Consider the following 12,023-nt stretch of genomic DNA (forward strand, 5'->3'; position numbering starts at 1 on the left):
TTTTCTGGATTTTCTTTTTATTCCGTCACTCACAGTTGAAGTGTACCTATGATAAAAATTACAGATTTCTACATGCTTAGAAAGTTGGAAAACCTGCAAAATCGGCAGTGTATCAAATACTTGTACCTTGTTTCTGTTGATGTCTATGTGTTGTAGAATTCAGGCAGTCATCAGATTCAAATATTTGTACTGAATATTACAACATTATTTAAGCTCAACATAATTTCTCTAATTACTTGGCATACAGTAGGGTGGGTGAGTGTGTATTTAAAGGGCTTTAGTTCCTATATGTAAATAGCCTCAAACTGTCTGACTGTCTGCCCTACTTAATCATTTTCTGACCTCAAATCCAATGTGCTGGTATGCAGAACCAAAGCAACAACATTTGTGTCAATATGCAAATACTACAAATGATTGATTTATCCAGGTTAAATTGGTTGAGATAAAAAAAATGTTTATACATAATACATTTTTGTCATTTTCTTACGCTCTTATCCAGAACAACGTATACATTTAAAGAAGCTATGTGGAACAACCACACAAATTCATTATTGGCAATACAAATAATAAACATGGCATGCATTAGTTCACAAAGGCAACAGATGGGGTACCTTATGTTTCTGATCATTTGTATGCACATAAATTGCTGTATAGCAAAAAAACTAAGAGGGAGCTTAAATTGAATTGAAATTGAATAGAAAAGCAGTATTGGATTTGACATCCATGAATAAATGCTTATTTTAACAACATGTGGGCGTAGTTGTGTATTCACATTCTTCTCCCAGGCTGGGCCCGCAGTCATCAATTAGCTTGTATACATTTTAGCAATGACAAAACTTACTGTATCATGAGGGAAATATAGGTGCTAGCTCAAGCAAACCGCAAGACCCTTCTCTTTCACACTTGTTGCATTGAAGTTATTATAAGCAACACATCCAGAGAATGTCTCTCAGCTATTGTAAGGCATAATAGCCTACCAGGAGTCAGGAGGGGATGTAGCTCACCTTGTATGGAGATTGTACAAGAGTGTATGATTAGCCTGTAGCCACCAAAGTGCATCACCCAGATGTTACACTTTGGGCAGTTGATGATTCAGCTCACCTACAGAGATGACACTTGATGATGCTTGATAAGGAGCTGATAGGTTTCTCAACTTTTATTCCTCTCTGTACAATTGACACCCCTCCACTCCAGCTTTCCTGAACTGCCTCTTCATTCAGCTTTCATCAGTATTAATGCCACTGCTAATAATTAAAATTAATGATTCATATTGTCAAATTTCAGAGGAAAAACAATTATTACATATTATTGTATATAAATGAACTTCGGCTAGATGCCTTGTCTGCATTAAACACCACTAAAAACTATTGAAAAAGCTTTCAATAATGAAAAACCTAAAAGCCAGCAGGCTTTGTACAGTAGACTATTATCAATTTCATACCCTAATATATATATTCACAGATTATAGTCAATAATAAATCCATATACCTGAAATAAGTCAACGGTAACACATTTCTAATTGATTAGTCTTTTATATTAAAAAAGTATACACATTATACAGTATTTAGTAATATTGTTAAACATACTTAAGAAAAAGTTTAATTGTTCAACTTAGCAAGAATTAGATTATATAATATATAAATATACACAGACAATATCCAAACACACATTGATAACCTCAACATGCAAAACTATGGCAGGGATTCAATTCAAGGCCTGTTATTATGCTGGGCACAAAATGGTCGACACTGCCTTCTAAAATGTGCAGAGGTTGCGTTCATGGAAAATGCTACGCACATCAGCTCAAGCCTACATTATCTTTACAATTTCACTATAAACCAGTTGAACCACATTGGTAACTGGTTTATAATATCAATAAATAATTTTAGGTGTTTTTGGTAAAGTGCCAATATACCACAACTAAGTCATGTATCCTAGTATACTCTGTGACTAATTGTGCCTATGGACAACTCTTAGCTATGGAATACTGGCCAAACAAAACCACTTTGTGTTTTATTGCTTTAATATAGTGCTGTTCCTTGGAATGAATCCCAGCCTAATGAATGAAAATTTTTCCTGACACAGGTATGAACAGAGACTAGCATGTACCTTCCAAATTACATCTCTGCAAGATTCACAACATTGAAAATGTTTACACAGATAAAGGAATCGTGCTGAACTACCTTTGCCCATCATTCCACACAAACACACACAAAGGCTGAGACATAAGCCTGGTCCTGTTTCTTTGCCTTCTCCATTATCATTGGCAGGCTAAACATTGTTTGCCATTACAATTCCGTTAGGAGTTGGCAGTAGAGACTGGTGCCCAACGTCACTATAACTCTTCCTTTGTGCTCTTCATAAATTTCTGAGGGATTTCTGACGTCAACCCGTCTTTTAGCCACCTGTTGAAGACAGCGATGGGGTCTATGTTCCAGTGTTTGTGGAAGGAGATGGGTACCTGGTGGTTCAGGAACTCCCTGGAGTAGTCTTCAGGTCGAGCCTAGAAGGACAGCGCAAATCAGTACTATTGTAGTCTTTCTTTCTAAAGCCTCAAAACATGCATGGTCTGCCTTTGCAGCCCGTAGCTGTCTATAAATTATGGAATTGTTCTCCGGTCCTTTCCCTCAGCTTTTTAGAAAACAGACTGGGCGTGTACTTTTCATTGTTTCAAGAACTGATTCCCTGGTCTAGGGAAGCTGGGTGAGGTGAATGTACAGTTGTGCTCAAAAGTTTGCAGACCCTTGGAGAATTGGTAATATTTGTACCATTTGTAAAGAAAACATGAGTGAGCATGCAAAACACATCTTGTATTTCTTATGGGATTCACATACAACCGTAGGTCATGACAGAATGGCACAATCATAAAACAAAACATGGCAACAAAGAAAAAAATTAACTGACCCCTGTTTAAAAGTCTGCATATTCTTAGGTCATCATACTGTGTATTGCCCCCTTTAGCATCAATGACAGTGTGCAGTCTTTTGTAATAGTTGTCTATGAGGCCCTGAATTGTTCCAGGTGGTATACTGTAGCTACCCATTCGTCTTGGCAAAATGCCTCCAGGTCATACAAAGTCTTTGGTCGTCTTGCATGAACCGCACATTTGAGATCTTCCTAGAGTGGCTCGATGATATTAAAGTCAGGAGACTGTGATGGCCACTCCAGAACCTTCACCTTTTTCTGCTGTAACCACTAGAGGGTCAACTTGGCCTTATACTTAGGGTCATTGTCGTGCTAGAAAGTCCAAGAGCGTCCCATGTACAGCTTTCGTGCAGAAGAATGCAAATTCTCTGCCAGTATTTTCTCAAAACATGCTGCATTCATTTTGCCATAAAAGTTCACAAGATTCCCTGGCCTTCAGTGCTCACACACCCCCAAAACATCAGTGAGCCACCACCATACTTCACAGTGGGAATGGTATTCTGTTCACTATAGGCCTTGTTCACCCCTTTCCAAACATAGCGCTTATGATTGTGACCATATAGCTCTATTTTGGTCTTGTCACTCCAAATTAAAGTGTGCCAGAAGCTGTGAGGCATGTCAAGGTGCTGTCAAGCATATTATAACTGACCTTTTTTGAGGCACTGGCGCAATGAAGGCTTCTTTCTAGCAACTCGACCATGCAGCTCATTTTTGTTCAAGTGTCAATTTGTACTCCTTGAAACAACCACACCGTCTTTTTCCAGAACAGCTTGTATTTCTCCTGAGGTTACCTGTAGGTTTTTCTTTGTATGCCAAAAAATTATTCTGGCAGTTTTGGCTGAAATCTTTCTTGGTCTACCTGACTTTGGCTTTTCTTAATAAGTGGTTGAACAGTACTGACTGGCATTTGCCATGCTTTCGATATCTTTCTATCCTTTTCCATTTTTATAAAGTTCGAATACCTTGTTACGCAGGTCTTTTGACAGCCTGCTCTGTGCATCCATGTGAGAGCTAACAAAACTATTGACTATTACACAGACACTCATTGAAATTTAAAAAGCCACAGGTGTGGGAAATTCACCTTTAATTGCCATTTTCACCTGTGTGTCTGTAACCAGGCCAAACATTCAAGGGTATGTCAATTTTAGATCAGGGCCATTTGGGTGATTTCTGTTCTCATTATGATTTAAAAAGGAGCCAAACAATGTGATAATAAATGGCTTCATATGATCACTATCCTTAAATATATATTTCTATTTTGCATGATCGGTCATAGTTTCAAAATCAATGCCAAAATGTCACAATTTCTGCCAGGGTATGTAAACTTATGTGAACAACTTTATTACCTGGTGGAAGAGAGGGCTATGTGTGACGGGAAGCCCAAGAGCATTGAAACACATTCCCAGCACCATGTCGTCAGGGGCATCGTCACTGTAACACTTGCAGCCACTGGCTAAGAGCTTCATCACTGCAGTCCTACTGAACACCATCCTGCCAGACAAATATACAAACACAAGCACACCGAGGAACACAGACAGAGAACAAGTTAGCTGAAATGTGGTGATCGTTGTGGCACAAAACATTATGCTGATGGTGGTAGAGGTTAGTTTCCCTACTGACTATGTAAAACACCTTGAACACCTAGGTGTAAAAGGGCTACTAAAATCTTATAGATTATTCATGTTTGTTGCAATTATTGTCAGGAGTATTTTAATCATTAGGGGATAACAGATTAGCATTAGGTGATCTTTCATTAAAATGTCAATATGCACTAAGATGAACATTTGACTTCAAATGCAATAAACATCGGGCAATAATTGCAGTCCAAATTCTTCATGACTACTTCAATATTCGGTTGTTTGTATTTAGAACAACAGTCAAATTTTCTAAGCCAATACGCAATTTATCAACTGAGCTTGCAGTCATATATGCAACTATTTGATTAAACTCCAAAGTAATAATTCCATCAGGTTTTATATTAAAATTAAATAGGATTCCAAGTGGTAATGGGAAAATACAATGAAGACTTAAAACTTTTATGAACAAACAAGTTATGGACCATTCAGCAAGAAGAACTGCTCGCTTGAGTGTTTGGGAGACTGCCACAAATTGAGCAGCAGCCTGGTCTATCACTAGATACCAAATCTGGCTTCTACACAATGACAACACTTCCTCATAAAGGACTGCCTCTGTTTCAATTAGCATCTATCTAGTGCATCCAGAGAAGTTGAAAAGTTTGGCAGAATCCCAAAAAGCCCCCTACTGTCTACATTTTACAAGGACCATTAAAAGATGAACTGGGTGCGGAACACGGTGCCATTTGGGGTGAACATATTATGTGACTCACCCCCCTCCTCCGGTGATGTAACTGTATCCCCCCTGGCCCAGTCCATAGCCGTACCTCTCCCCCAGACACACTGGTTCAGATGGGTCATAACAGCTCAGCAGCATTTGCAGTCTGGGCAGGCTGTGCACACACATCAAGTACACTTGCATTAATGGTACACATTCTGACTGCCAACAAAATTGTTGACACACAAGCACAGAAAATGCAAATACATTGGTTCACTAGTAGGCTGTTCCTTATCAGAACCCCCCTGCCATTAAATGCTGACACCACTGCTCTTCACTGGTTTGTTCCCACACATTCACACCTTCAGCACAAAATAATGTTTGCTGACTTTGCCCTCGGAAAGCAGTCTTGAAGATGGCATTGATTTGTTAAAACTTTTTTGTTTGAACAACTTTTCACTGCAGAGGTTCTAGTTTGGTTTGGAATAATGAGGTATCAACCACACTATCACGCAGACACTCAATAATAGTCTGAATAGTGTGTGTGCGCTTATTCTGAAAGTAGGATGCTAATTTGACCGTAAAATGGAGCAAGCTGTTTACATATCAGTCCCTTGTGTTATACCTGAACAGCCTTGGTAAAAACTTGCAGTACTGATATTCTGGAGTCTGGGCCATGTTCACAGTCTAACAGTATGTGGCCTTCCAATGGCAGGCCTACATAAATAAAGAAGGTTGTTTCTATACCCCTCCATGTCCTTGCATACAGAAACCTCTTTTGAATTGGAAATATTTGCGGGCTTAAATGAAGTGCAGTGCAGTCCATAAGTATTTGTAATGATACAAAGTTTTGTTGTTTTGGCTCTGTATTTCAGCACTTGAAATAATAAAATGAAAAAGAGGTGAAAGGGCAGAATATTAGCTTTAGTGTGTGGGCATTTAAATTTATAAACTCTGAAACACATAGTAATTACAGCCCGCTTTATACATTGTCAATCCATTTTATAGGAACAAAATGTATTTGACGAATGAAAACATCTTAGAGAAAATCTGCATATTTAATACTTGCAAATCCTTTGAATTAGATGACTGCTTTGAAGTCTGCCACCGATAGATATCACCAGACACTGGGTATCTTCCCTGGTGATGCCCTTCCAGGCCGGTACTGTAGCCATTTTCAGTTTCTGTGTGTTTCAGGGCATTTTTGGCATTAAGTCTTGCCTTCAGCAAGTGAAATGTGAACATTCCACTTCATGGCCCTAACTGAACATTCCACTTTTTGTTGACGTGCTGTACCCTGCCTGCTGTTACCTACCTGGCTACCTGCCAAACTTTTTCGAATTTACTCGATATAAACTAATTGGTCAAAATTCTTTTACCAAGTTTTACCAACGCAATATTTATCTGTTGTCCTCTTACCCAACTTTTCTACACCGGGACTCTTTTTGGACATAATTAACAGAACTACTCACCCCTGAACACCCGAGGCTAAGTATCATTACAATGCCTTTTCACTGTAATTGTTGTAGCAACAACACGGAGGAGAATGTTCGTCTTAAGTTAAAGATAGCAGAGTTAGAGGCTCGGCTTCTGACGCAAATGCCAGGCAAGGATTATGCTAGTGTAGAAATAGAAAAATCTGCGTCAGTGCCACCAGGTAGAAACGATAGTTTTGTTAGCCCCCCGGCACAGCTCCTGCAGCCGGGCAATAACTTTCTCTTGGTCACTGGGAAGAAATGCCGTCGACCAGTTAAACCTGAATCGTTGCTAAAACCAACTGAGACTTTGAACAGGTTTTCCCCACTGGAGTCGGAGTCAAGGCCCGAGCCGTCTTCGGAGGGGAATGGTCGGCAGGCATGTTCTACCGGTGGACTTGAAAAACTGAAAACTTTAGTCATTGGCGATTCCATCACACGCAGTATTAGACTAAAGAATCAGCCGGCGATCGTACATTGTTTACCGGGGGGCAGAGCCACCGACGTAGCCGCAAATCTGGGGTTGGTGCTAGCGAAGTCTAAAACTGGCAAGTATAGAGAGTACAGAGATATTGTTATCCACGTTGGCACCAACGATGTTAGGATGAAACAGTCAGAGGTTACGAAGCAGAACATACCATCAGCGTGTAAATTAGCTAGAAAGATGTGTCGGCATCGAGTAATTGTCTCTGGCCCCCTCCCAGCTAGGGGTGGTGACGAGCTCTACAGCAGACTTGCGCAACTCAATCGCTGGCTGAAAACGGAGTTCTGCCCGTCGCAGGAGGTAGAGTTTGTAGATAACTGGCCTTCTTTTTGGGACTCTCCCAGAAATAGGGCCAGGCCTGATCTGCTGAGGAGCGACGGACTCCATCCTAGCTGGAGTGGTGCTCTTCTTTTGTCTAGGAACATTGACAGGAGTCTCACTCCTATAGCTTTAACATGAGATAGGGTGCAGGTCAGGCTGCAGGCTGTTAGCCAGCCTGCTAGCATAATGGAGTCTGTCAATAGCATAGCCAGAGTAGTTAGTACAGCTTTAACTATTGTCACTGTGACTTGTTCTACGCTGAGAAAAGTTAAACAAGGTAGTGCTAACAAAAACAACCTTATTAAGATAAAGCCTTCCTCCACCTTGGTCAAAAATAAAAATAATTGTATCACTTCCCATCTCAAAATGGGACTCCTAAATATTAGATCTCTTGCTCCAAAGGCAGTTGCAGTAAATGAATTAATCTCTGATCATAAACTAGATGCTATTGGTTTATGTGAAACGTGGCTAAAGCCTAATGAATTCACTGCCTTAAATGAGGCCTCTCCTCTTGGCTATACTTGTGATCATATCCCTCGTGCATCCCGAAAAGGATATTTATGACAGTAAATATAAACTTACTCTCAAACATATCACAGAGTTTCATTCTTTCGAAGTTTTACTCATGAAAGTTAACCAGGCCGATAAATCATTTTACATAGCTACTATTTATAGGCCCCCCGGGCCATACACATTGTTCCTCAATGAGTTTCCAGAATTCTTGTCTAACCTTGTAGTCATGGCAGATAGTATTCTAATTTTTGGCGATTTCAATATCCATATGGAAAACCCCAATGATCCTCTTCAAAAAGCCTTTCAAGCCATAATCGACTCAATGGGTTTCATCCAACTTGCCCCCCAAACAATGAGAAATCCACTTGCCCCCCAAACAATGAGTTTCAAAAGCCGTACTATAAATTCTTGGATTACAAATAAATTCCTTGATATTCTTACTAGTTCGCTCATAAATGACAGAGTAAATAAATCTGTAAACGATCAAATCGAGGATCTAAACTCAATACTGCGAAATACATTAGACATAGTTGCACCACTAAAAACTAAAGAAATACGCAACAAGAAACTTGCTCCTTGGTACACCGACAATACTAGAGCACTTAAGCAAGCCTCCAGAAAATTGGAGCGAAAGTGGCGCTCCACCAAGTTGGAAGTATTTAGACTAGCCTGGATAGACAGTACAGTACAATACCGAAAATCACTCACGTCTGCTCGATCAGCTTATTTCTCCAACCTGATTGAGGCGAACAAAAACAATCCAAAATTTCTCTTTGATACAGTTGCAAAGTTAACAAAAAAGCAAAGCTTAGCAAGTGAAGTGGGTCTTCACTTTAGTTGTAATGAATACATGAACTGCTTTGATGAAAAGATCGTCACCATTAGAAAACAAATAACTGAATCCTTAAATAGTTATGGTCCTAAAAATCTCGGTTGTCCGGAAAATTTCCGGAGCCTCCCTGATCAGGTGTCAATGGGGACACTTGAGTTTTTTGATACCGTATCGCTCGACACATTTACAAAATTTGTAATGAGTTCTAAACCCACAAACTCTCAGCTAGACCCGATTCCTACAAAATTACTTAAGGAGTTATTTCCTGTGCTAGGTCAGCCAATGCTGAACATAATAAATTGCTCCCTTTCCTCCGGATGCGTACCAAACTCACTAAAAATTGCGGAAATTAAGCCTCTTCTAAAAAAATCTAATCTAGATCCCGACATATTAAACAATTATAGGCCAATATCGAACCTCCCGTTCCTCCCAACAACTGAATGCCTTCCTAAAGACAAAAAACATTTATGAAATATTCCAGTCTGGTTTTAGATCCCATCATAGTACTGAGACTGCACTCTTGAAGGTAACAAATTCTAATGGCCTCAGACAAAGGTTCCGCCGTCCTGTTGCTTCTTGATCTTAGTGCTGCTTTTGACACTATTCATCACTCCCTTCTCTTAGAGAGACTGGAAACCAATATTGGGCTACGTGGACATGTTCTAGCCTGGTTTAAATCTTATTTATCTGAAAGATATTAGTTCGTTAGTGTGGATGGCATATCCTCTGACAAGTCAAAGGTATGCTTTGGAGTTCCTCAAGGCTCGGTTCTGGGCCCATTACTTTTCTCACTATACATGCTCCCTCTGGGCGATGTAATCCGAAATCACAATATTAACTTTCACTGTTATGCTGATATGACACAGTTATATATTTCAATGAAGCATGGAGAAGCCCCTAAATTAGCTATTTTGGAAGCATGCGTTTCAGATATTAGGAAGTGGATGACAGAGAATTTCTTGCTCTTAAACTCAAATAAAACAGAAATGCTCCTTTTAGGACCCAAAAAACAAAGAGCGTTGTTAGCAGATCTCACTGTGAACCTCGACGGCTGCATGGTCGTATCCCAAAAAACTGTAAAAAACCTTGGCGTTACCCTTGACCCTGACCTCTCCTTTGAAGAACATATAAAATATGTCTCAAGAGTTGCTTATTTTCATCTTCGAAACATCGCAAAAATTAGAAACTTTCTATCAAAAACTGATGCAGAAAAATTAATCCATGCTTTCGTTACTTCTAGATTAGATTACTGCAATGGTCTTCTCTCTGGTTATCCAGACAAATTAATAAATAAACTTCAATTAGTGCTGCACACAGCTGCTAGAATCCTAACTAGAACAAAAAAATTTGAACACATTACTCCTGTCCTGGCATCCTTACATTGGCTGCCTGTTAGGGTTAGGGCTGATTTTAAGGTTTTACTCTTAACCTATAAATCAATACATGGACTTGCTCCTACTTACCTTGCTGAAATGATCCAGCCATACATACCTACACGTAACCTACGATCGCAAGATGCAGGCCTTTTAATTGTACCTAGAATTTCTAAACAAACAGTTGGCGGCAGAGCCTTTTCTCATAGAGCTCCACTCCTGTGGAATGATCTGCCAATTAAGGTTAGAAATGCAAACTCAGTGCGAACTTTCAAGTGTCTACTAAAAACGAATCTCTACAGCACGGTTTATAATTAGGTGTAGCCTGGCCCGGGGGCGTGAAGGTGACCAGTAGGCTTGATACTGTCCACCCTTGCTGTCTTGCCAGGTGGGCTCTCGTCGCCACTGGGATGCCCTCCCTCCAATGCCCTTCGGGGGAAGAGTCACTGGCTTGTTGTTGACTCTCTATTGCGCACTTGTGCAGTTGGGCTGTACGCTGCTGGCAATACTCGGCCCTCATTCAGGGGGGTTGCGGTTGGTGGGTGTCCCTTTGGTTGATGCCTGGCAATGTGGTTGGATTGATTTCCTGCCTGTTGGGCCCTGTCCGGGGCCTCCCCCGGGTAGGGCCACAGTGTCACCGGACCCCCCCGTCTCAGTTTCCAAGGTGTTACGCTGCTATATTATTGTGCTGGGGGACATGAGAGATGTACTACTAACTTTTCTCAGTTTCCTCCAATTTTAAATTTTAGAAGGAGATGAGGTCCTGGTCCACACCTGCGGATTACCTGGTTTGGGGGGACCGTTGCTGTTCCTGTCCTTGTCCTTGTCCACCTGGTCATACTTCTGACCTAGTCTAAAATCAAATATACTCTGGATTTAGCCAAGAGAAATTTATTTATTATTCCAATTGGACTCTTAATATTTCACCCGGCACAGCCAGAAGAGGACTGGTCACCCCTCTGAGCCTGGGTCCTCTCTAGGTTTCTTCCTAAAATTCGACCTTCTTAGGGAGTTTTTCCTAGCCACTGAAATTCAACACTACTGTTGTTTGCTCCTTGGGGTTTAAGGCCGGGTGTCTCTGTAAAGCACTTTGTGACAACTGCTGTTGTAAAAAGCGCTTTATAAATAAATTTTGATTGATTTTTTTGATTGATTGACTTTATGGGCCTAAAAAACATTGCTGCAAATGAAGTGCTGTCCGCCGAGTTTTGAAGCATCTGGTTGAATCTTAGCAACCAATTTCTGTACACTTCAGAATTCTTCCAGCTGCTGCCGCCAGCAGTTACATCTTCAATGAAGAGGAGCAAACCAGTGGTACCAGAGGTACGTTGGGTATCCAAGCTTCCCTTGATTTTCTTGACGTCACTGTGGTACGTTTATATTTGTCTGTCCACAATACCCCTTTCCAGAACTATGCATGCTGTTGTTAGTAATTCTTAGGCCATCCTGTTTTAGAGGTGTGCCACAAATGCGCCCCTACCTAACAAATCAGCATTGCCCTCAACAGAAGATTCTGGAAGCTACCAACTGGGCCAGCCCTGCACCTACACACCTGCCTCCCCTTGGGATCTCGTTAGAGGTATTTAAGGCCACCCAGGGAAAAGCTCTGGGAGGAGGCCAAAACAACAGTCTCCCTTCAACCGCCGACAGGGCATGAGGACCTTAACTGGGGCCTGTGAGAAGACCATACCCAGCTGCTGGAGCTCCACGCCCAGCTGCACCGCAACAGCACCTGAAAAGCCTCAGAGTGCACAATCACGCCTGTAAAGCAGGCTAGAGCACTGGCCTCATCCCAGCAGCAGCCGGTG

At 41.0% G+C, this 12,023-nt stretch overlaps 1 protein-coding gene across 3 annotated transcripts in view; it reads right to left on the minus strand.

Moving 5' to 3' along the window:
- Nucleotides 1-1,523: 1,523 nt before the first annotated feature.
- Nucleotides 1,524-12,023, minus strand: part of b3glcta (beta 3-glucosyltransferase a) — a 221,632-nt gene continuing 211,132 nt past the window's right edge. For all 3 annotated transcript variants that reach the window (XM_010901830.4, XM_010901831.4, XM_010901829.4), the window contains 3 exons: nucleotides 5,273-5,392; nucleotides 4,272-4,416; nucleotides 1,524-2,503 (listed from right to left, as the gene is read on the minus strand). In XM_010901830.4, the coding sequence (XP_010900132.1) occupies nucleotides 2,336-2,503; nucleotides 4,272-4,416; nucleotides 5,273-5,392 (433 nt within the window). In that variant the 3' untranslated portion in view covers nucleotides 1,524-2,335. The remainder of the gene's footprint in view (nucleotides 2,504-4,271; nucleotides 4,417-5,272; nucleotides 5,393-12,023) is intronic.

The sequence above is a fragment of the Esox lucius genome, chromosome 1 (assembly GCF_011004845.1).
Source record: "Esox lucius isolate fEsoLuc1 chromosome 1, fEsoLuc1.pri, whole genome shotgun sequence".
Lineage (NCBI taxonomy): Eukaryota > Metazoa > Chordata > Actinopteri > Esociformes > Esocidae > Esox > Esox lucius.